Below are 25,784 nucleotides of genomic sequence, written 5' to 3'. Positions count from 1 at the left end.
AGTGGGGCCGTGGGAAGGGAGAGCAGTGGTGAGCAAGGGCTGGGGAATGGGGGGAGAGCATGTACGTGGGTTCACTTGTAATTAGGAGACTTGAACTTTGAAAGAAGTTAATTAATAATGAAACTTCTGACTGAATGATGCAGATTGTGAAGACCGGCTTTGTCAGTAGCTGAAATTAATTACAGGCTCAGGCACAGGGAAAAGGAGGGGGTGAAGGATGCGGGAAGGGGGAGGCATCACCGAAAGAAAGATGATAAACCTGGCTGCAGGCTGTTGCTGTGGTGACGGGAGGCAGTCGCTGTGGTTGACAGCGGTGACACATTGAAGGCAGCAGGTGCTTCTAATTACCCCCTCCACCGACCCAAGCAGGCAGCAACCCCTCCTGACTCCGGGCAGGAGATGCTCCGGTTTTTCTCTTCGCACTTTCTTCCTCTCTCCACTGCAGGTTGGATGTGCCTTTTCAGGTTCCCTGCCTGTTCTGAAAGGAAAACCATGGGACGGCAGCTTTTCCTAATGTCATTTTAATAGCTCGGGAGCAGCCAGTGATTCAGCAGCGTCCTCGGGAAGCCTGAACACTGCTGGCAAACTTTCAGAGAGCTGGTGTCCAAAAAGCAGGGGAGGAGAAATTGACTGCAGCCGGCCACAGCTTTTTAAGCAAGAAGATGAGGGCCTTGCACATCTGGCCCAAATTGCAATGTCTTTGGGAGCGCTCACCGTGGCTGGCCAGGTCTTGTGCTTTGGGGTCTCGCCGGCTGCCTGAAGGCACCCTGCCATGGTCTGTGTGGCCTGGGACGGGGGGGCACCGCAAAGGCAATGAGAGGAGCAAGGGAGCACGGGACCATCCTGAGCACCCACGCGTTGCTGCTGCCCAAGCATGTGCACAAACGTGTAGATCTGTATGAAATAAGGCCCTGACTTTGAGCCCCTTTGCCTAAATTCCCTGAGTTTGGCTGCACTTGGAGAGTAGTGCTTCCTGCCTCTGGGTCTCTTGTGTCATGTTTTCTGGATGTTTGCTGAAGAAAAAAACCTTGGCTTTTAAAACAATTTCTGCTTTTCACTTTTTAGGTATTAATTTCATCCAGGGCTGCTCTAAGCACTGGCTCTGTACCTCTCCTGTCTGCCTTATGCCTAGGGAGAGGGACTTTTGCAGCTGTCGGCTCAGCCCACATCAAAACTCTTTTGGCCCCTTGAAGAGTGTCATTCAGCACTGATCCCCCCATCATGGCTTTGCTGGTGCTGCCTTTCCAGTAGCTGTCAAAGCATCTGCTGCAAATTGGAGAGGTTGAGAGAGCTGGGGTGGCTCAGCCTGGAGAAGAGAAGGCTCAGGGGGATCTTATTCATGTGTATAAGTACCCGATGGGAGGAATGAAGGAGACAGACGGGTCAGTGGTGCCCAGTGACAGGGCAAGAGGTAATGGGCACAGCCTGAAACATGGAATATCCTATTTAAATGTAAGAACACACTGCGTAGATAGTCAAACAATGGAGCAGATTGCCTAGAGAAGTTCTGGTGTCTCTATCCTTGGAGATACTCAAAACCCAACTGGAAGTGACCCTGAGTGATCTGCTGTAGTTGATGCTACTTGGAGCTGGGGGGTTGGACTTGGTGACCTCCAGAGGCCTCTCCCAACCTCAACAGTTCTGTGGCTCTGTAATTCTGTGAAAGATGATGCCGAACAGATTTTGAAAAGTCCAGAAAAGTATTGCGGTCTTACCTGTAAAGCCTGTGGGAGCTAATGGAAACCTCTCCAATTGCTTTCCTGGGCTTTGGATCAGATCATTAAAGAAACGTGCAAGAGAGAGAAAGGTGGAAAGTTGAAGTTGTATTGTGTAGAGCTCTGAGGGCAAACATCTTATTTGTGCCCTTTTGGAGTTTTCCTCTTGGAAAAGGCTTCTGGTTTTGAAGCCTACATCAAGGGTGGGCTCTATGTGCATTACTTTGTACAGCACTTGGGATTATCTTAGTGAGGGATAGTGATAACACATTCTTGAAATCACCTCATAGTGTGATTGGCACAATAGAGCTGGTGCCCTGCTCTTGTCTGATTTTGCAACTGAAGGTAGCTCACCAAAAACCAGGTGGAGAAGAGAAAGAATTAATAATCTTCTAGATCAGATTGTGTGGGTTAGTCATGAATCACTGTCAGAGAATGAGCGTGGAAGAGTTGCTCAGAACAAACCATAGATGTTGAGTGTCTTTCAGAAGTGACCAGAGATACAGGCCAATGTTTTGGATTCAGTTCTGCAAGGACTGAAAATGGGCGCACTCAGTGGGTTGTATTCTAAATGGATAATTTCTTGGTTCTGTTATTTTAAATTAAAAAAAAATAAAAATTGTCTGAACATGGAAACTGAGCGGATATAATTGCGAGGTGTGTTAAAATACCCAAGAAGGATGGTTCTGCCAGAGGTTGGAGGTCCGTTCTCGTTAGATTTACATCGCTGCTTTGCAATGCAAATGCTGGAAAGATGTCACAGAAATGTGCCTGCTTTTAGAACTAAAATACTGTAAATAAGTTCTTGGATAAGTGTGTATCAGGTCTTAAGACTCCTTCAGGAGGAGAGGCGATGGTGAAGAGCAGGCAGGTAGAGGGTGTGGAGAGCATAGATAAGGTCCCACAAATACACCATTTTTATCCTCTTCTGTAGTATATAAATGAAGTGGCACTTGATGAAATTAAAAGGCAACAAATTAAAAATCAATAGGAGGAAACAATTTTTAATGTAAAGTATAATTAGCCAATGTAGCTTATGGCTGCCAACTATTATCGAAGCAGATATTTTAGTAAGATTATCAACAAAGGATTCAAATGAATAAGCAAAGCATCTGTAGGGACACCAGTGTAGTTGAGAAAACAATTATAAGGGCTATCAATCCTCATGCTTTAGGGCATAAACAGATCACCAGCTGGGGTCAGAAATGTAATTTCCCCCCATGGTTATTGAATAACTTAATTAGACACATTGTGGAGTTTTATCCAGCGTGGGTCACTGCTGGAAGCAGAGTTAACAGATTAGATGGACCATTGACCTGTTCCAACATGGCAACTCTTTATCTCCAAGTTCCTCTTAGAAGGGAAGAGGGAGACTTCTAGCCTTGTGTTGTACCCCCTTCCCAGAAGGGCAGCAATCGCTAGGCTCACATAGAGATCCAGCTGTCCATTTTGATTTAGATTCCTAGATCATGGAGATCTCTGCTACATTTGAGTATAGGCCACCTTTGAAAGGCTCTTCCATATATTTGGAAGATTCGGTAAGCCAAGGAGGAAAGGGACTTGACAAACCAACAGGAGAGGAGTGAGCATGTGTTTAACTATGGCAATGATTTGACTTGCATAAATACCTTAGGCTTTTGTGCTACCTCTACTTTCCCCTTTTCAAAAGAGTTTTGGCTTAATCCAGGTGTGGAATGGTGAGGAACTAAGGGGAAAAAAACATAAGAATGTAATAAATTAGCCTACCAGCAGTTATTTCCCTTAATCTTCCTATTTTGTCATCCCAAGCCTAGAGCAAGCTTATCTCGGCCATGATGCTTTTACAGAAGTTTTCCTTGACTCTTTTCCACCTGGTTTGAGTGTGTCAGCATGATGGTGATTTTGTTAAACTGTGTTACCCTGGGGATGTACCAGCCTTGTGAGGATATGGACTGCCTTTCTGACAGGTGTAAAATCTTACAGGTAAGCAGACTTCCTTCTTGTTGTGATGGTGCCTCAGTCCAAGTCAGAAATTTTCACGCATGCTTTCCTTCAGCGTGTGGGTAACACCTTCCTAGACAGGCGGGCAAGAATGTCCCTGGCAGTAAGCTATCCTGTTGTAAAATGGCAAGAACTTGCTTTGAGAAGGGGATTGGGGTGAGAGGCAGATGACGAATGAAGTCTACTTGTGACCATGCAATACAGAACAGCTGCTAACCTTCCTGATCCTGTGCGTAAGCCTGGGTTTCCTGACATAGACAGCTACAAGATGCATAGCTCAGAGGTAAGCTAGGGAGAAATAACTAAGGCTACAATGTCCAGGCAGGAGGCATTAGCAGCCCCCAATGCATTCGCTACTCTGTTGAGGAGCAAAGGTACTACTGAGTCCATAGGTAATGTGGCATTCAGGATGCCCAAAGGGAGAAGAAATAAAAGGTATGCCAAGAAGGGCCGTGGGTACATCCAGCCTGTGAATGTACTAGCTGTACTTGCTGCTTCCCCAAAGAGAAGGTGACAGCAAAGGTTGTCATCTATAGTGTTGCTGAGGCTGTGATGTTCAGATATCTGAAGCCTCTATCTGTGATTGGTATGTGCTGTGTGTGCTGTGTGAAGCTGTGCTATGTCCTCAGCTGAGCCATTTATCTCACATTCTGTGTTTTAAAGTCCAAGGCCGAGAATGCTTATCAGATGTGCTCTTGGGTTTCTGTTTGGCAGGTGTTTGATGATTTCATCTTTATCTTCTTTGCTATGGAAATGGTCTTAAAGATGGTGGCCCTGGGGATCTTTGGCAAGAAGTGTTACCTTGGAGATACCTGGAACCGCCTGGATTTCTTCATTGTCATGGCTGGGTAGGTCAATAGTTTCTGGGTTTATTTGTTCTGTGTTTGCTAGAGTCTTGCATGGAACAGAAATGACGTAATTGAGGGGAAAGTTTCCACTCTGGTGCTATTCCAGTACATCTGCCGAACTGGAATCAGACATGCTAGGGTTAGCAGTCGATGGAAGAAACAGGAGAGAAGGTAGCTTAGCTCCCCAGCTGATGTGCAGCCATCTATCACGCACAACTTCAGAGGAGGGTGTTCATTTGTACCAGCTGAAGAGCTAGCTCAGAAGCTTCTTCATTTTGTTTTTAAAATGTCTGAGTGGAAGAGGTGTAACCTTTACCAAAACCAAGCTAGCTTCTCTGTTTCCAGCAGCAGTGTTTCAAAGGTAGAAATGTCATTTTTGTTACTCTGGGCTTTTTGTCTCTCTATTGTACTGGCCTTACCCACAGTACTATTGGGACAAGCTGACATTTGAGTGTTTTTAACAACAAAGTTGCTATGGTGAAGCTCTGATTTCCCCTCTGCATGTAGGAAGTGGAAAGTCTACCAGGATTTGCCTATTGAATCACAGCAAAATGTCCATCTCTGATACCAGTGCTCTTCTGGAATTTGTCCGTTTTCAATTAGATTGCCTTGTGGCACAGTAAAAAAAAAAAAAAAAGTCAGAAATAAAGGTGTAATATCGCTGTTCTCCTAGCAAGCTAGTGAATATCTTTTCAGAGAGAAACCCCCACTTTCCTCTTATTCCCAGCAAGGAATTACCCACATTCGCTGTCACCTGGAAGTGTGTGTATTACTGACTGAGCCAGCAGCGAGTTCAAGCTCACTTTGCAGAGTTTTCCCCTGCGGTGTGGAGCAGTACTGTCTTTATATTTGCTTTTGACACAGTTCTTCTACAGCAAGACTTGAAAGTCATTCCCTCTGGAGGGGCATATAATTGTTTGCTTCTGGGAGGAGCAGAGATTTTCAGACTCAGTTCAGTTGTAAAAGTTTGAAGGCTGATCCTTGGCCAGCTTGTGCATGAAAGGAGGACAGGCAGATGAAAGCTGTAGCTTTTTCTAAATTAATGTAAAATGTGTGAGATGGGAAGACCCTCCTTGTGGCTGAGCTTGCTGTGATTACCATCTGATTTAAAATGGCCTGGCATGGGGACTGAGAGTTCATCAGGAAAGGCTAAGTTAAAGCACTTGGCACATGGTGGTGAGAAAAGCCAGATCATTGTATTTTCTAGTCTGAGCTCCTGGTGGCAAAATTGCTGGTTACTGCATGCAGGGAAAGCAAGACCCTACCACAGCAGCCTTTGAGGAGGAAAGGGAAGAACAAGTGTGTTTGAAAGGGGCACCTTGGAGCCCATGGTGCTCCTCCGTGAGGGTGATGTGCTGCGGTATGCTGGGAGGAAGGCTCTGCTCTGGGTGGGCACAGGATTGCTGGTGTATGGGGTAAAAGGCTTGGGAACTGGGGGTCTTGCTCTACCTGGTGTCCCTGCAAGCATGGTATGTGGGGTCGTGCTATCTGGAGAGATGAAGAAATCAGTAGGGTAATGCAAAATGAAAGAGGGTGAGCTCAAGTGCTTACTCCATGCAGGAAGCAAGTGAATTCCATGCTACCTAGATGAGAAGGGAGTAAACCCCATTTACGTGTTTCCTTCTGTCGACATTGCTGGCAGAAATTTGAGGAGAGAGTGAGTCTTTTGTGCATCTGATAGCAGTACTAGGAAAAAAGCCCATATCTGAATTCCTTTTAATGCTAAGGAGACAGAATCAACTCCTTAGATGTAGAATAATCAGCTTGGAGGACTTTTCATTTCAGGTCCAAAACTAAAAGAAATTTGTTTCCTGATTTCTATACAATTCTCCTCATGAGGTGTCAGGCTGAAATGATAGTAATCTCATTAGAATATCTGATCTCAAAAGACTTCTGCTAAAGAAAGATTTTTCCATTTAGTTATATAGGACTAATGACTATATAATATATTTCAAGTTATAAAAGCTTGTGGTTATTAATTCATTATTCTTTGAAATTCATTAAATTTTTGTCTGCGCTGTTTAAATCAAATCCAAGGCTCAAACTTGCCCTTACATACGGACTGTAGGCTTTTATTTAACCTCAGATTTAAGCCTCAAGCTTTATCCTGATTGGTCCCACGCCTGGATCATGGCTTCAGCTTGCTCTGGGTCCAGATGCTGCCCTAGACTTCTGACTAAGAGAAGACACCCTGCTTCAGGTCTTGCGTGTTTTCTCCATACCAGTGAGTTAGATCCCAGTCAGAGGCTAATCAGTTTTCTCTGAGGGCCTTCTCCTTTTCATAGCCCTGGACTTTCATTGCCTGCAAGGCAGATCATAAATTTGGCTCTCAAGAAAACGTCTGTGATGTTGGGAAGTATTGCACTGCATAGAAGACTTGCAGCTTCTCTCAATTTCAAGAATAAGGACTGTACTTCCCATCCCCTTCTTTCCCCTTCTCCCTTTCCAAATAAACACCAACGAAGCAGCAAAGGTTGGAAGAATAAACTGTAGCATGGAAAAGCAAAATGCAGGCAAGGGACTGTTTTGTCGGGTGTTCCTGGGCAGCTGAGATACCTCCATCTGGCTAGCTGCATGACAGCATGTTTCATCAAAGAGCATAATGACTATTTGCTGCTATTGCCCCAGACAGTGTTTTGGTTACATAAACCATGTATTCAGGCATTCATTTGTAGTTTTCTCCTCACTTCCTTGGAAAGCCAGAAGCTATAGTTTTAGTTAGCTGAATTCCCTCATGTGCCCCTGCCCTGCTTGCCCCTGCACCCCACGCAACCCAGCAGCTCAAGGAGGAAGACTCCATTGTCACTAAAAATGTTCCGTTTCCATGGCAATAGGAGCTGACATCACCAGAACTTTCTCCCCCCTCGCACACTCCCTCCCCCAAGCATCTTCAACACGTTTTTTTCAGAAAGGATTAGAAAAAGCCCCAAACAAGAGTCCTAAGTGAACACTTCCCATTGTTCCCCTCAATGCAAGGTAATTTGGGTTGAAGAATGCTGATGCCCTTGCACGCACAAGCAACGAAGGCTGCAGATTCAGCTTGTCAATGCTCCAGTTCCCAACTGCTCACTGGCAACAGGAGGTTGCAAGTTCCCAGACGTTTCAAGCAGACTGTGCTTGTCACCAGCTGTCCTGGTGGGAGTCCCTTTTCCCCTGTGTTTGTGATTAGGTCTTGTCTGTCGTCATTTGTTTCCCACGGTGATGGGTGCATTTGGAGAGCTTGATCTGAGGCAACTTCAGAGGGCAGCCTCCTGAAGTTGAGAGCCTACTACGTTTTGAAAGTTGAGATAATGGCAACACTAATCATATTGGAAATGTCAGCCAGTGTCTATATGTGCATGAATTTAGGAGAGTCACTTATTTCTAGGCTAACACTCATCAACTTTTCAAGCTAGGCAGTTCACTAGCAAAAAAAAAAAAAGTGAGCAATTTCTCCTGCTTGCTCTACTCTGAGACAGTTGTGTTCACATGCAGTTGGAGATGATGCCACTGTCCCCCTGGAAAGGGAGATGTCCCTTTACATGAGTCTGTCCTGAGGGTCCCTGGGCAAGGCGTGAATTTGTGCAACCTGCCTGGCATTGGGGGCATTAATTCCACTAAGGGAGTGGTTGTTCTGCTTTTCTTGAGCCAAGTACTGTAATTAATGATCTGTGGTGGGAATTATATCTGTCTCTGCCCTCTTCTGTGGCATCCCCACAACATGTTCTGGTATGCAATTTACTTGAGTGGGTAGGTAGGTTAAGGGGGAGAGGGCTTCACTACGTGGCTGGGGGGATGATTGTGATTACAAGTATGTGCCCAAAATATGTCCAAATCTTTCCTTAACTACTTGCTGCTTGGAGTCCAATGGCTGAGGAGAGGCTGGTCTGTCTTTCAGAGAATGCCCCATCTTTGCCTCTCTCCATTATCACACTGGAGCTTGCCATATAGATCTCATAAGCTGTGGTCAAATCCTATCCTGACCTTGCTTTGATGAGAAGAATGGCATGACTTGTATATTTTGGCATTTTGAGATATACTTGCAGTATTTTTTAACAGCTTTTAAAAGTGGTGGACGTCAGAACAAGACACAGTGCTCTGTGCAGCTGCTTCAGTGCCTTCAGTAGTAATACTGTCTCCTCTCTATTCCAGCCTGAAATTTCCTAGCTCCTACAGCCAAGTGTTGCAGTAGCCCATCTACTCAATCACAGCATCTCCCTATCAATTCATTCAGCTGCTTTCTCCATTGGCTCCAGGCTTGGTTGGTTGGGGTTTTTTCCCTCTGTCTCCTCTTCTGAAGAGAGAAAATCCCTTCCTATTAGTAGGAACAGAAAACTTTGTTCCCAGATGTATGCTGTTCCATTTGTTCATGCTGGAATGCATATTATTTGCATTTCCAAAGCAGTTCATACTGTTCTATATTGCTGACTTGTCCTCTTCGTTTCTTTTCTGTTCTTCCAAAAATATGCTTCAACTGCAAAATCCATTAGTGATTTTTTTTTAATTTTCTGCCAGGTTGTGATAAATAAATAAAGAATGGAGTGGCAAGAATTGTGCATTACAGAAGTACATCTGCTCACGAATGAGTCCCCATTTACTGTTGCATGTAAGGTTTATTACTTAGCCAGTTTTTCTTCAGCTAATGTATGTCATCATGATTTCATATCACTCCAGCCATATCAACATAATTACTTGTGTGAACCGGACTTGTAATCTCATAAGAAATTATAGCACATTAGTTCGATGTCTATTTTTCCTTAAACCTGTGTTGATTATAGTTAATTTTATTATCCACCTTTAATCTATCAAAGCTGCATATTGGCGATTTCATTACTGTGCTGTGATCAGCATCAGTCCAGTCAGCCTACTGAGATCACTGTGTTTCTAAAGTACTGGCACAACATCAGAATTTCTTTGACCCTTGGATGCTTTCCCAGTTTTCTGAGACTAATCAAAAATCATCAGTACTGGACCAAATCTTTTCTGGCCATCTCTTTTAAAACTCTTGGATATAAATTGTTCAGGCCTGCTTATCTTAGAATATTCCTATTTTCATTTTAGGCACAGCCTAAAGTACTTGATCACAGCTGGAGCTGAAACTAGCACATTATCATCTATAGTACACATACATCATCTGACCTCCCTCATAGAACTCATTTTTTAATTGAAGTTTTCTGCCTTTTTACACTGTTCGTGACAATTCTGTTTTCTTGTTCCAGTGATTAACTTGTACCATTTTATGTGCTCGTTCAATTCTCTAACAAATTTTCTACAATTTCCATCTCCTAATTTATATTCATTGGTATCAACTTCCCCTCCCTTGCTATTACATTGCTGCTTTTGCTTTCACTTATGTTGTATTATCTTTTTAGCCCGTTCATCTTTCTTGTCTCTGAACCTTTTGGGATACCTGATAAATATTCCTAAACACCACTTGATTGTCATCCACAGTTCATGAATTAACGTTGTTATCCGGACCGGTTTGACGCATGGCTGTTTCTGTGTGTTTTCAACTGCATGAATATGGCCTCTCTAATCCACCAAGTATATCTAGTACTGTTGATGACCTTACTTGATTTGTACATAACACATGTAATCAAGTAGTCCTTTCTTTAAGTTCTATGATAAAAAAACCCCACCAACAAATGCTTAATAGACAATCTCTGTATCTTCCATCCTTAAATGCAATTTTCTTTGAGTTGTAAAGCACATCACTGTAAATGCTGAGAAATTGCAAGGAAATACAGGTGTCACCAACACATGTTGCCCAAATTCAACTCTTGCAGATGGATAATGGGAGGGTTCTTCTCCTATGAATTACAGACCAATACCAAGAGAGTTAGCTAGTCAGCCTGTCTTTTAGCATGATCTGGACATACAGGATCATAGATGATCTGGGTTGGAAAGGACCTTGTGAGGTCTCCAATCCAATCTTCTTGCTCAAATGAGGGCCAACTACAAACTCAGGTTAGGTCGCTCAGAGTTGTCCGGTCAAGTCTTGAAAACCACTACAGACAGACTGCACTGCCTCTCTGCGCCCCAGCCCCACTGCTGATTTATCTCTAACTAATCTGAACCTCCCTTCCATGCTTGGATTTATGTCTGTTTTGTCTTGTTCTCCTGCCATGCACCACTGTGAAGAGCCTGGCTTCATCTCCTTACTGACACCCTTGTAGGTACCAAGGAACTGCTGTTGGGTCCTTCCAAAATTATCTCTGCTCCAGGTTGAACAAGGCTCCACACCTCAGCCTCTCCTCACAGGGCAAGTGCTCCAGCCCCTGAGCATCTTGGTGACCCTCCACTGAACTTGCTCCAGTTTATCAACATCTTTCTTGTACTGGGGGGCCCAAAACTGAATGTCCTATTCTAGAGGTGGTCTACCAAGTGCAAAGGGGATAATCCCTTCCATCATCTAGTGGCTGCACTCCTGTTGGTGCAGCTTGGTATGCCATCAGCCTTCCTCAAGTGGTCCATGTGTGGCCTGCTGTCCCCCAGGACTTGCAGGTCCTTTTCAGCAGAGCCCACTACCCATCAGTCCTTAGGCAGTGGGTCAGTTCAGCGCAAGTGCAGGACCTTGCAATTTTCTGTTGAATTTCATGAGGCTCCTGTCAGCCCATTTCTCTAGCTGAGAGGAATTATCTACTTTATATGGCAGAAAATTAATCCATAAGTATTCATTTCCAAACTGTCACTGATTCCATACTAGAGAATGCCATTTTTGACAGAGTATGCTACTCCCCCTCCCTTTCTGTCCACTTGAGCCTCCCTAGCTAGGTTACAATCCTTGATTTTAATATTCCTTTCATGCAGATCTTCCCACCAGGCTTTCTTAATGCCATTTAGGCTGTTTATGCTTGTAAAATGAACAATTCCTATTCTCTTTATTGCTGAGGCCCCTGGCACTGGTGTATAGATGATACCGTTTTTCTCCTCTTTACATCTTTTAGTGCCTTGATTAGTTTTGTTCTTGACATGGAGGCTTTAGAATTAACTTTTTTCCCTAATTTTGTCACTTTCCCCTTTGGTCTCTCATTTAACAGTCTCCTGACTGGTCTATCTCAGTTCCCTAAAACCTAATTCTTCTTCTAATGAAATGCTGGTTAATATTTCTGCTTCTCAAGGGGTAATCCAGTGCTCTGCAAGTCTCCTGCCCTATGTGGCTGGCCAAGCTAGCAGTTTGTTACCAGATTCTGCCATCATCTCCTTTGCGCGTTGGCCAGGATGGGCCACCGAGGAGCTCAGCTGAATATTTCTTGTCCATCTTCTTCAGAAATCATCTATAATCTGTGGCACGTCATGATAAGAAAAACAGTTAATTTCAAAATGCATCATCATGGGTAAATATTGTCCTGGAAATTTGAAAACCTTCCTAAGTTTGCTTTTTTAAATCTCGTTTCACTTCTAGTATGGCAGCACAGCTATCTTGATATCTTCATTTCTTTTCCAAAGCATCCTTTCCTTTCTCCTTAGTTATTCAGCCTTTGGAGAGGGTTTTCTGGCATCTTTGTACAGCTGGAGATCCCTTCTCGGGCATGCCTTATAGCCCTGTAGGTTGAGCAGAATGTTTCTTCTCGTTCCCTGTGCCTTTCGGCTAGTCGCTTCTTCAGGAGTCTTTTATGCAGCTTCCACCCTGGGACCCTGGAAAGTATTGCTCTCTATTAACTGAGATAATTATTATTATTTGTATTTTCTCTCTCTGATAGTTATCTACTGTCCTTGATTTTTGCTTCCCCTAATTCCTGAGATATTGTGTCCTTTCCTCCATAAACCTGCAGTGATGCTGCTTCCTAAATCCATCCGTCCAAGCTCTTTTCAAACCTGTGCAGCATCAGCGTGTGTACCTCTGAACACTCATTCTCTCTCTACTGGGAAGCCACCGGTTTACAGCCCCAAATTCATCCCTCTGCATTTCAGCCCAGGGAAGGAGGCTGGAAGCTCTCTGAAGGATGAGAGGTACCAGTCCCAGCCTCAAACGCCCACTGTTCCCAGAAAACAAAACTGGTACCGCACAGTGCCCTTCCATGGGGGGAAGATGCCGCTTAGCCTGAAACACACCGGTTGGCCTTAATCTCCCAAGATGGGGAAGTCTGTGGCCAATCTTCTGCTTTCTGTTTGCTTTAATTAACTATGGTCCTTCAGGGACCTGGCCAGAATTTGCATAGTTATGACTTTAAAATCTCAGACCATTAAATACTTATTAGCAGCAGTGTAAACAGCAGAATGCTCAGAAAATCCTAGTTAGCTAATCTTCGATGCCAAATGAAAGTTTCTATGAAATTATGGCAAGTTAAAGAAAACTGTAATAAATACAGCAATTAGGTGTTTCAAGCAGTGATCAGATAAAGATGGAAACCAGCAAGCAGCAGGCTAAATAGCATCTTAACCAAAGGCAGAAATATCAGCAGCACAGCCCTCCCCCCCAACAGGCTCTCACTTTTTCCTCCTTAATGATACTAATTATTTCATTGGCTTTCTCCTAGTAAAACTATCCATAGATGTGCAACATATTGAAATGAAAGCAGTCATCAAAATGAAATGAATCACACAAGAGAAGAATCAAAACAAGGAGGCAGTGGTACCCTGCATGTGTTATCTGTAGTTCTCAATTATTGCCTCTGATTTTTTTTTTTTTTGCCTCCCTAAAAAGCTAATTCTCTACCACATGAATCTTTAGCTTTATTTGGGGGAAGGAAAAAAAAAAAAGGCAATACCAGCAGGCTTGCAGGACCAAAATGCAGACACCCTTTTTTTTTCTCCCCTCTCCCCCTGCCCCCCCACCCCCCCAGCAATGAAATACAGAGCTCAGAGCCTGTGTTCAGACTCCTGGTTTTCAAAAGTGAGGCCCCGTCGCTTGTCTTCAGTCATCTGAGCTTGGCGAGTCCCTCTGGCTTTCTTATCGCAGTGTGAAAACCTGCTTATGTCTTTTCATATCATGTTTCCAAAACTATTAAGAAACTCTGACGTTTTCTCTTAGTACACAGTTTGGAGAAAAATCTGAGTGTTCAGGGGTGTGAAATAATCACATTCTAGGCAGCAAGGGACCAGTCTTACAGGCTCTGGAAGCTTTCAGCAGCTTTTGCTTGCAGAGCAATTAAAAAAAAAAAAGGGGGTAAAAAAAGAGAATGTTCTGTACTGGAGAGGGGGGACAATTGCAGGTTATTTTTTTTAAGAATACTAAGCATCATAGCTCTGGACCTGTGTAATTAGTAATTGATCTATCACTCCCTGAAAAAATGTCTTTTTACTAACAGAATTATAACCTCTTTCATTTTTTTAATAAAAGGAGAAAAAAGCATGTAATTTTTGCAGTTCTTGTTTTACTAGCAAGGGATTTTTTTTTTTCTTCTATCTTTTGGCTTTTATGTCAGCAGAGAGTTGTCTTTTCGCAGCGTGGTGAGCTCTAACTTTAAAAGAGATAAGCAGGACTACTTAGCTGAGTACACCGTGCTTTGCAGAGCAATTTAGAGGCCTACTGTGTAATGTCTGGCCACATCCCACATGATGTTATTCCATCCTTTCTATGGTAGGTGTTGAAAGGAGTTTGGCTCATCTATTTAGGGTGCGTGTTGAAGCCTGGCCCCGGAGGCACCAAACCATGCAAAATGTGTGCGAATGCCTGCGCGGTTTGCTCTCCGAGTGTAGATCAAGCGAGCTGATGGCAGGGCCGGTGCTGGGGGCTGCCTGGCAGCCCTCTGCCTCCTGCCCCGCAGGCTGACCCGTGTCCGTACAGCAAAAGATCAGGTCCAAATAACCCGTCAGCTGGGAGCCGAAGCATCCGTGAAGACGGCATTTTTAAGGAGGAGTGCCCAGGTGACTGCAGCCCTGATGTGGCTGGGGGGGGCTGCATCTGCTCGGCACCCCCCATGTGGGCTGGTGCCCCGTGCTGCCTGAAGCCCCTGCCCGTTCTCAACGCCCTGGTTAAAGTTGTGCTTTCTTCCAGCCATGAGCAAGCAAAGCAAATGGGGGCACGGGCCACAACACCACACTCTGAGCAGGGAAAAGGGGACGCCTAGAAAGAGGCTTTAATTTCTGCTGTAGCCCCCGGGACCTCCGGGGGCAAGTAAGGATGTGGCTCCAGCTGTAGAGCAAAAGGGCTGGTGTGGTGCAGATAGCTTAAAAAAAAATAGGTCTCGCCTGGGAGCCCTGCAGTCCTGGGGCTGGTAAGTAGCCTGTTTTTTCTCTCTGCCGGTACGTGTGCGTCCTGTAGCTGCAGACTCAGGGTGGAAGAAGTAGTCCTTCTCTCTTGCCTAGCATTTGGGCAGGCAAATTGTTTGATTGCCCAAATCTCCTGGCTCTGTTTCTGACATCTCCAGATGGGTTTGCGAGAAATTGGATTCATCCCTTACTGGTGCCTGCCTGCTTACAGCTCTCCTTGTGTACAAGCTAGGGCACGTCCAGCCTTAGCAAGGGCTGACAGGACGTGTCTTGAATGCCACACGTGTCTTGAATGCCACACGTGCCCCATGCTCTAGCTGTTCAGCTGTGTGCTCTTCCTTCTGCCTCCTTGCTGTTGCTCCAACGCTGATGATCCCCACTATCCAGGCAGTCATGGGCCACCAGTAAGTGGATTTTGCTGCCTGCCCTCCTTTTTTTTGGAAAACCACAGATTCAGCTAATAGAGCCCTGGGGGAGCCTGGCCAGCCCTGTTCTCCACGGCCCCTGCCCGCTGCTGTATCTCTGGCCACAGCAGGGCCAGGACTGGGTGGATCTAGCAATGCACGTGCTTTTTAATTTCCTTTCGATAGAATGGCTCATTAATATGAGAGGGGAGATACAGCACCATTGGAGTACATTGTCCAGTGAGAGGACTGGCTTTGCTCCTTCTTTGCATTGTAGCCACAGTCTTTGAAGCCAGAGCAGAGGTGGTGAGACCTTCCTCTCATCCTGGTGTGTACTACAGAGGTGGGAGGATTTAGGGGTAAATCAGTCTCCTACTGCCACCCCACAAACTGCAGGTGGGAGATTTCAGCTGTAGAGTGGCTCACACATGGCTCACGATCAGGGGGATGGACACCTTGGTAAATGGAGAGACGTCAGCTCTAACTTTTCGTGCTGATATCAGAATTAAAAATTCAGATAGGGAAAACTGGCAGATCTAGTCTTATGTTTTCCCTGCGACTCCTATGTTCTGGGTCTTTGAAGTGGTAGAAATTCCAGTTTGTGGAATTTGATGGCCAAATCAAGGAGCCGAGGACAGAAAGGCATATTCTTGTACACAGAAGACATTGGTTAAATCACATCTGGTCGGGGTATAGGTGTGCATCAGGGTTAGACCGCTGACATAGCTGAGAAGCTGAAGGAATTCGGAACAGAGAGCAACCAAACAATCTTCTGCCTTGGTCACCCCAGGTGCTCATAGATGCAAGGACCAAATAAAAATCCACAGGCAGGAAAGCTTCACTTTGCACAGAGACTCATAGCAAGCCTGAAATTACAGCTAGGAAGTCACAGCCATGAAGTTTCTGGCTTCAGTGCCAAACCCAAATTTGAGAAAGAAATATGAATTGATTAGACTGCAGTTAATTAGATTTCAATTGAAAACCCCTATCAGAGAAGGGGAATTATGCAGCTTTTGAATTTGACAAAAACATATTGGCTTTGTGTCATGAGAAAAATACTGCCTCAGTATTTTTCATGAATGCTTCTAGAATACATTTTAAATATTATTTCTTGGCTGCTAATTTTCAGCAGATAGAAGTTCAGGAGCTAAGATTAGGAAAGTTAATAAGTATTTAATAAAGGTATAAGGAGATGTAAATATGAAGAGGTAAATGGTAATGTTTGAACTGTTTTAATCATGGATTTCATTGAACGTAATTGTGAGGAAGCCTCTAGCCAGGCACTGCATAAGTACATTATCTTGGGTTACACGTACAGCAAGATGAAGTCTGAATGTTCTGGACTCCTTGCACGGTTTTCACATTCTCGCTGTGTCTGTTTTAAATAGACTTAGTTTTTATTCCTCTATCCTGCTGGCCCGCCTGCTCTCCTGTGCCTGGCACGGAGCCACGCTGGCCGTGCATTTCTGCTGTTGGGCAATCGGCATCGCTCTTCTCTCCTGAGTTTTGTTGCTGTTGGAGAAGTGGAGAGTGCTAAGACAGATCCAAGCCCGCTCTCAAGCTCACAGGTGCAGAGGAGCAAAAGAAGTGCCAAGCTATAGCTGATGAAGCTGTTCTGCTCTCGTTGAGACCTCAAGAGCAGTGGATGTTGGCGATGCTGGTGCTTCGCGTGCCCCCTTGTCCCCGGGTGCTTGCTGTCCGCTCCGGTGGCTTGGCATGGGATGGAGGTACGCCAGACCAGGTGCTTTCTGGACAGGGTCAATGTGCTAACAAATTGCTCACTTGTTCCCTGCTCTAGCTTGGTCTCATCTCTGTTAAACTCAAGGTCTCTTGTGCGTTTAGCTGAGCAGACTTACCTGGGCATAGGCTAATGTTTATCGGCAAGGCAGAGACTGAGTCGGAGGAGGAAGCAGGAGGGTGATCAGTAGGGAAAGGGACAAAAAGAATAAAGAGGAAAGAAAGGGTTGGGAAGGTAATTGAAGGATATGAGGCAAAGTGGAAAACAATGAAGGAAAGGCAAGGGGTGAACAGAAAAAATGGAAGTTAAGGAGGAAGATTGAAATGAGAGGTGGAAATGTTGCAGGCGGGCATGAGTCAGAGGGCTGTAAAGGGAGAGAAGGGGTAGGGAGGAGGTGGGATACCGTGAGAGCGGGGAGGGAGGCAGAGCTCGAGCGGAGAGGTGTGCCCTGCCAGGCACCCCCCTGCTTTTGCAGGATGGACCCCATGCATGCAGCCAGTGACCCTGTCGTGTTTCTCACCCTGTCAGCATTCCCACTATCAGTCAACCTTGGGCTGTATGGTGTGGGGATGGTGCATGCATCAATCCTCTCTCCTTCCAGAAGGGTTTCTTGTGGAAAGTTTTGAAGAAGAAAATTTCTAGCGAGGGAAGAAGAATTACTGTATAAATTCAATTATCTTGACAGCTCGGTACTCAAATTCCATCACAGATCAGGAGATTCTCTCTGATTTAGCAGGGTTCCAGCTTTCTAACCTGCCCCTGCACTTGCCCACCCACGCCAGAGGCTGCAAAATACTTTAGTGGTGCCAGAAATGAGCTGCCATTTCCCTCGGGAGAGATGCATCCCTCCCTGCCCTGTCACGATAAGGGGAAAGGACAGCTCACAACCAGCACAGGCTGCTTTTTTTTTTTTTTTTCTTCCCATATCCTAGGCTTTGTTTGACTGCCCCTGGACCTTAAAGAAACTAAGGCTTTTACAAACAAGACATGCTTAAAGCAGCCAAGAAAAAGGGGAGAACTAGATAAAAAGCAGTCAGGTCGTGGGGTCTACCCTTGCTTGTGGCATCTAGCTGCCACAAAGCGAGGACAAGGTGCCTGGAAAGCTCCTGGAGTTTAATAAGGAGGCAACCATTTTGTACTAGCTTTAATGTTTCCCTGCTCTTGGTTTATGAATACGCAGCAAACGCACGGTTCCCCGGGTTGCTGGGTGCAATAAGGATCCAAGCACCCAAGGCTGGGTGTCAGCCTGAGAGTCCAAATACGCACTGTGCACCTCGTCCACCATCACAAGCTCTTGAGATACCGACACGGGAAAACGTGAACCTCCTGACATAAATCTGCTGCCAGTTTCTGGCTGATCACTTTTTGTGACAGGCCCTTTTGACTCTGTCAGCCTGTCACCACCTCCACATGTGGCAGCAGGTCAGGTAGAGCCCACAGCTAGAGAGGGTCAAGGGTACAGGGTTTCTACACAATGGGGAGCAGGGCTGGCTGGAGAAAGATAAAAGCAAAAAAAACCTGGGCTGGCAATCCCTGAAATGCTGTGTATGCCCAAAGACTCTAGCAGAGTTGCTTAGAGATCCCACTTCATTAGAGAAAGGAGGCAACATTTGGATTCATTGGTTTTACCTATACAGAAAATGTTTTGGTTTTTTTTTGTTAATCAATAGGGTTTCATTTCATCCTGCTCGCCTGCAGTCCATCATGGGCATGGTGCCCTTGCACAAAGAGAAGCGTGAATATAAGCTGATGCTAAAGGCATCACTAGGAACAAAAAGGTGAGAACGAGTGGCCCTAATGCAAAATTGCACTGGAATTGTGTTGGAGTTGTTTTGGATATGATTTACGTGACTACGATAGGCATAACTCATCCACAGGGATTTAAGCATCCTGGATGTGTCTCTTGTTACAGCCAAGACCAGGACACCTCAGGAAGAACTGTAGGCAGAAGAGGTCCGCTAAGCGAGCCGAAGCCCTGGGCTTGTTAGGGCTGAGTTCGTTTTTGTTAGAAGTTGCTCTCTGAAAAATTTAACAGTTGCCCTTCTTTGACCCATCCTTGGGAACAGCCTGCTGTTTTTATTGGCAGAGTGATTGACTGTTCAGTGCTTTTTTCCTAGCTAAACTGGAACATAATCGCAGCAAATCTGTGGCCACCGAGGGCTGCAGGAGGCTGGCTTGCTGGCTGTCTGAACTGCACAGTTGCAGCTAGGGTAGCTTTTGTCTTGCTCTGAAACTACTTGCGCTCGCTACTTTGATGATTATTAATTTTCTAGTGACACATGGACTGTGCCACGTAGGTGACAAGATCATTCCAGCTAGGAGAGGGCAGCAATGTGCACCTGGTTAAGGCTACTCCCATTGTAACGCTAGCATCGTGGCTGTAGCCACACGAGGACAACACTCGAACCGGTTGTAAACGGAAGTTCTATTTTTAAATGAATATTGCATGGCTAAGTCTAAGAAAAGATGTCACCTCTGCCTACTGATTTCATCTCAGCCTTAGCCCTGTGCTGTTCCCCTGTGCTGAGTTTCTGTGAGGGTCACGGTGTTCTTCAGGACTTCTCATTTGGTTGCTTGCAGTTCAGAAAAGACTGCTTTTTTTACTTAGATGTATTTTGGGGCTATTTGCTTACTTGGCATCTGACAGAGTGTGTTTCAGGTTGTTCTGCTACTGCTCAGAAATAATTTTTTTGCCTTCAGAGGTCTGACCTCAACCCAGTGCTCTAGTGATGTGTTTTTTTAAGAGAGGAAAGGAAGTTCTGTAGGACTTCACCAAGCTTGGAGACCTTTATGTTTCTGTGCATATACCTAACCCCTATAACAGACTGCAGCGTAGGGACTCCTTCAGTCATGAAGCTGCCTCTACGTGTCAAGTCTCTGTGCTGCGAAGAGATGTTGGCCCATATCCTGGGAGCAATACAGCTATGTCCATATGGTGTTTTGCCCGTAACCATAGTTCCAAAGTTTCAGCAGGTCTGTCTAATTCTGGAGCATCAACACGCTGATGAGGCAATCTTGAGCAAGGTTGATCAGTGCTTACTCCAGGCCCTTTGCACTGTGTTCATTTGCACCACGCAGGTGCGTCCTTCATGTGATGCCCTGTAGTCGTGTCTGTGCATTATGTGTTTGTCACGTGCGTGCGTTCTTCCCCCTTTCATGTCTGCTTCCTAATTTCATCTGACTGCATCCCAACCCTCTGTCTATCATTGATGTTTTCTGTAGGCTATCTAAGTATTGCTGCTTGGTTTGGGGTGGGGGGGGGTTGAGTTGCATTTTTTGGGGGGTGTGAATATTTCGATTATCTGTATGAAATCCCTCCTCTCTTCTTCCACACTCAGTGTATGTAGAACTGACAGCTCCAGGGAGGTAAATGAATGCCACTGCATTTCAGAGGAAGAATTATTTCATGCAATTACCCTAAAAGTGTATGAGAGAACAGAGTGAAAGGAATGAGGGAGAGAAAGAAAGAGAGCATGAGAGAGAATAATCACAACACTTCGACAGGTTTACCCCATTGTGTTTGAAAATCTATCACTCTGACAAGTCCCCTTTGTGAAAGGTGTAGACAGATAACTAGACATTTGCTCTTCAAGGTCCTTTTGAGTGAAGAGGGTGATCGATAGAAGAATCAGTCCATTTCATTCAAGTTTTACTTAAGTCCTTTCCCTGATATTTTTTACAGACTGGCTGTACCCTATTTCCCTCTCAACATCTCACTTAGGCTCTTTGATTCACTCCTCAGTGGTTCCTGGGCAGAAGGATTTGGGTGGACTTTAGGTTACTTGACTATTGACTTGTGGGTCTTTCTATAGAAATTATAATGTTTTTGGTTTGAGAAGAGGTGCAGTAACAAAAGGTTGTGTCCCCAGATCCCTACCCATCTCTTGAGCATGTTGAGAGGCTGAGCAAAATGGAGTTTTTTGTAGTTTCATTATTCATATCTGAGAAGAGATTCAGGAGAAGCAGTTCCTGTCCTGCCTCTGCTGCTGTTTCACCTGCCAACTCTGCCACCCTCTTGATCCCCTCTGCATGTCAGGGTCACCCTGGAGAAGCTGGTGACCACAGCCCATGTCTCCCTGGGGGCCTTATGCGCCTATGTTCACTAAAACATGCAAACCGCCATGAGATCCTTAAGCGGAAATTGCTGGCCAAGATAAATGGTTAGCATAATCCAGTTTCTCGCCATGCTTTCCAAGAGGCAGGCAAGTTACTGGACTTTTGCCATGCTGGGTGAGGAGGGGAGCACTGGGCTGAGGGATGCGGGGCCAGGTCACTTTTTTTCACCTGCACCTGCTGCTCTTGCGGCAAAGCCAATGTGTTAGTCATAGCTGTTAGCACTTTGAGGTTATTTAGGGAGCACGCTGTTGGGTTAGGAAAGTTAAGGTCTAGCATATGTCCTAAAATTAGGCTTTTCCCCTTTTGGTTGGTGTCAGAAAGGAGTGATTCACAGCTGTGGGAGAAGCCTTCCCACCTAGCCAAAGCAGTTACCACTTTAGAGTTTGCTTCTACATGAGGTAAAACAGTTTATCTGAAGCTGCTTCCAGGGACGTCATCCTGCACTGTGAGATGAGGGGAAAATGGGGAGCGCCCCACTGTGCTGCAGGTAATGCTCAGCAAAAGTGGCTACGCAGCCCCCCGCTCCTCCTGTCCTCGTGGGAGATGTCCATCCCACGTGTGTGCCCTTGCCAGGGGTGCGTGCTGCTTGTCGGGGCATCTTCACACAGCTCCTTCCCCTCCCGACGGCCACAGCAGGTAAGTGTTATCGCAGCTCCTGCCGTGGGCTCCCGTCCTGCTCCTGGGGGCTTCAGCTTTGCTCCTGAAGACTCAGGCTTCATCCCTGTAACTTCCAGAAACCCTTCAATGAAGAAATGATGACCGTGGCTGAAACTGAAATTTTGGATTCTTTTAAACTTACTTTTCTTTTTATCTCTCTCTCCCCTCTTGCAGAATGGTGGAGTACTCCCTGGATCTCCAAAACATTAACTTGTCTGCAATCCGTACTGTCCGTGTCCTGAGACCCCTGAAAGCTATCAACCGTGTGCCCAGTAAGTCCTGCTTCCCTCTCACAGCTGCTCGGCTCAGGTTGTGGGGAGTACGCGATCAGTAAGGCTGCGTGTAGTAGTGTTCTCCTGGCAGGATTCAGGGGAAAACTGAGTGGAGGCTGCTGCACAGTGTGTGCAGGCTTTTCCCTGTCATGGGGCCAAGAGGTGGTGTTGGATGGGCAGGAAAGCTACAGTGTCCCAGCCTGCCTGCCCTGGTCATCCTTCGTGCAGGGCCATGCTGATGGCTCAGGAGCTGAAGCTGAACAATACGCAGTAAAGGAAAGGGTTTGTTCTTGCTCTTACTGAAGGATGTCGCAGGTTTGATAACGCCTGCAGCCTCAAAAAAGGGATGTGTGTGAGGTCTGGAGAGGGGTGAGCTGCGGGAAGCAGGGAGAATTGGCTTGCTCAGGCTTTCACACGCTCTTCTAGACCCTCTCATCTGAAAAATTTTCACGCTATTACAGCTTAGGGGCGTGTAGCACCGGCTATTTTTTCTCTCCTCCTCACCCTGTGCTTTGTACTCTCTCTTTTGTGCTGACCGTCCCCTCTGTGAGCTGGCGTGTGTGCATGAGCCAGGCTGAGCACCGCTGAGCACGGGGCCGCGTGTGAGCCTGGACGTGTCAGCAGCCGAACTGCTGCCGGCCGGCACCGTTCAGGTCTGGGACGCAGTCCCCCTGCTCTCTACATGCAAACCAGGGAGGTGCTGCAGCCCTGGGATGCGAGTCGCAGCCCTGGGACATCTGCCATGCACGCACGCTGCTTGCGTAGTGGAGGTGGCCCCTCCATAACCCTCGCTTCCTTCCTTTGCCTTGCTTCCCCCCTCCTTAAGTCAGTGTTCTCCCTGCAACCCCGGAGCGAGTAAGCAGGCACTGCCGTTGTTGTTTAGCTGCAGGAAACACTGATGGAGGTGGTTCAGGCTTCGCAGTGGTTGTGTCCAGGTGGATGGAAGTGAACCGCTGGGCAGGTTACATGCTGTTGGGATCAGCAGGTTGCAAGAGCACTGAACTCGGTCTGCTGCGTCGCTCTGATTTTTTTCTGGCTATTCCCTGTGCAAAGGCAGCAGCTGCCACACGCAGCCCTGTGAGATTTCAGATGTTTCTTCCGCAAGTTTTTCTGTCTTGCAGAATGGCAGGAAGTCTCTTTGCTCTTCCCCGTAATCTCCCTAATCAGGCTGTCTGCAGTGGCTAAGACCTTGCCAGAGCTCTCCTAATCCTTCTCTCGAGTTTGGATGTTCTTTTTCCTTTCCGGATCTGAGGAAGTTTGCACAGTCAATGTCCCAGTCTGCATCACACGTTTTTCCTTGTGCCAAAGTCACTTTCACGATGCCGCCTATTTCTTGAACGTGCTGTGGAGGTGGATTTCAGGGTCTCTGGCTCCATGCAAAGCCCTTCTAGAAAGGGGTCTTGTCCCTCTTCCTGGGTTTATTTTTATTTCTGAGCAATAGTGAGGGACAGAGGATGCTGGAAGGTGTGATGGAGGAACTGAGGCACAGTCCTGTGTGCCCAACATGGCAGGAGGGTGCCAGGCAGAGCAGCAGCCGGTTTGGGCACTGAACGCACACGCAGGCATATAACAGATCCATCATGGGGGGATAAAGATGGGAGCCAAGAACAACCTTTTGGCTATTGACTGTCAGCAAAACAACTCCCCCAGCCTGTCTCCACCTCTCTGGACCTTCTCCAGAGAGGAGAGGGCTGGGACCCAGCCACGGTCCTGGCTGTGGGAATGCACCAGGGTGGGCATCTCTTCTGCGAGGGGGTGGCCTGGAGGTTGTGCACGGCAGGCTCGTCCCTTATAAGAAGCGTATGGCCAGCTGTGCGAGGACAGCACCATCCTCGTGTTACGCAGCCCCCTTTCCTCTCTGTGTCGTAAGGAGTCCCGTGAGTCTGTGCTCAAAGACCACTTTGAGGCTGATCCTGTTATCAGGGTAGGCTTAACCTTGGTGGCGAGTGGGAACATCTTGAACGATATCCCATTGACTCCTGCAGACGTCTGCTGCCTTAATTACTGGCACCAGTGGCCAGGAGCAAAGCTTGACCGATAAAAAGTCAAGGCCTTGTTTTATTCCTATTTATCTCCCGGAGCAGTCAGAGTCGCTGCCCTGGGAAGGAGCGGTGTGAGCGGCATCGGGACTGGCCCACCAGGGACCTGCTCCGTCCTTGTGGAGGCACCAGGGATGCTTTCGATCATCTCGCCTCACCTTTGCAGAGCACAGGCTGTTGAATTTCCCCTGACTGTCCCGGCTGTGATGCTGCCTGTCTGCTCCTTTTATCAGTACAAAACTTTATCTGTATGAAATTGATGCTGTTTTAATTTCCACTCTGTGGTTAAACCTTTATGTATCTTTCTCACTATGTAAATCTGTGGTTATATGCAGAGAACGTTTTGGAAGAAAGACATCCTGCTGTTAATTAAAAAAAAAAAAAAAAAAAAAGAAGAAATTGGATTCCCTGGGAGACAAAGCACTGACTTGAGGGTTGAAAACTGGTGAAGAGACTGTAAACAAAGGCTTGTGATAAATGGGAATGAGCTGCACTGGAAGAAGGTGCCTAGTGGGATACAGCAAACATAATTAATGGGACCTTTGGCCACAAGTCTTTTTTAAATGTCTTTTTAAAGTTCTTCATTACTGATCTGAAGCAAGAGGAAAGTCTGTTAGTGAGATGTATTGATGATACCAAGCTGGAGGTGTTGCAGGTGCTAGCAAAGAAAGTGCGAAGTAAGACAGCGGGAGGTAGAAGGACACTGAGGTCTTGGTGGGAGTGTGAGATATTTGAGGAGGGGCAGGGAGTTAATCCCGAAGGCAGATATTTGGCCAAATTCAAAAGGCTGTGATGGGACAATGTGGCCCAGCCACATGTGGCCATTTCCAATGCTTCTACGCAGGCACCCAAGTGGGGACTGGTTTTCACAGAGGAGCCTGGCCATGTGGACTGAATAATGGCAGTTTATTATCAGGGGAACGGACAAAGTGATTAGGAACCTGGGTGATTACTGCATGAGTGGATGAGTGCTGAAGTGGTCTGTCTGGGTAGATTATTTAGCATCCAAACACCAGTAACACTCTAATAATTAATCAGCCAGCGTTTGAAATGTCCACATACTGAAGTAAGAAATTTCTGGAGAAATTTGAAAGAAATTTCACACTACATGAAGCAAAAAAAGAAGTGATGCCAGAAAATTAGGAGGGAGGCAATTCAGAAGGACTTTAAGGAAACAGTAACAACACGGTAGAGGAAAAAATATCACCTGTTAAATAAGTTAAAGTTACTTTATATTCTTGGCAGGTGGGCAAGGCTGAAGTTTAAATGCCCCAATTGGATATGTCTAAATTTTCCTTACCTGTGTTCAGTCTTAACATGTTATTGAAAGCCCTTCCTTACAGTGAGACTTGCGAGGCTTTGAAACAATATCCCACAAGGAGCTGACAAATGCTATTTGTGTGTGCTGTGCTTATTATGTGTAGTGTAAAGGACGCATAGACTCTCCTGCCTTAATCAGACAGAAAAGAGAAGGACATCCAGTGTAACCAAAAGGTGGTGAACGTCCATTAAGGAAGAAGTTCGCCACCCAGTTCGTAATTAGGCTGTAAAACTCACTGCCATGGAATGTCCTTCCAGCCCCAAATCAAGACGCACTGTGTAAGTAAAGTAAATAAAATGAGATTGTCCAAGGGATGAGAGCTCACGTGGAGACATTTCTAGACTTCAAACCTCCTTGCTTCAGGGTTAGAGCTGATCTTTAGCTACTGGTTATCAGCAATCGACTGCATTTCTTGCAATACTCAGCAGGATCTGCTACTGACCATTTTGGATTTCACTTCTGGATGAAGAATTCTGTGGCTCTGCCCCGCCTGATCATTCCTCCATTCACATGTCATCTTTGAAATGTACTAGAGAAAACATGAGGCACCCTAGTTTTGT

At 46.0% G+C, this 25,784-nt stretch overlaps 1 protein-coding gene across 3 annotated transcripts in view; it reads left to right on the top strand.

Annotated features, from left to right (window-relative positions):
- The first annotated feature begins 3,531 nt into the window (after nt 1-3,531).
- The window catches only part of CACNA1I (calcium voltage-gated channel subunit alpha1 I), a 90,742-nt gene continuing 68,489 nt past the window's right edge, over nt 3,532-25,784 (top strand). For 2 of the 3 annotated variants that reach the window (XM_069807185.1, XM_069807184.1), the window contains exons 1-3: nt 3,534-3,677; nt 4,410-4,543; nt 21,767-21,864. In XM_069807185.1, coding sequence (XP_069663286.1) covers nt 3,585-3,677; nt 4,410-4,543; nt 21,767-21,864 — 325 coding nt within the window. In that variant the 5' untranslated portion in view covers nt 3,534-3,584. Of the gene's footprint in view, nt 3,678-4,409; nt 4,544-21,766; nt 21,865-25,784 lie in introns of all 3 variants that reach the window. The other variant, XM_069807186.1, reaches the window with a different exon arrangement.

This window comes from Haliaeetus albicilla, chromosome 19 (assembly GCF_947461875.1).
Source record: "Haliaeetus albicilla chromosome 19, bHalAlb1.1, whole genome shotgun sequence".
Lineage (NCBI taxonomy): Eukaryota > Metazoa > Chordata > Aves > Accipitriformes > Accipitridae > Haliaeetus > Haliaeetus albicilla.
The sequence above is the reverse complement of the archived record's forward strand: the minus strand, read 5'-3'. Positions and strand labels throughout refer to the sequence as shown.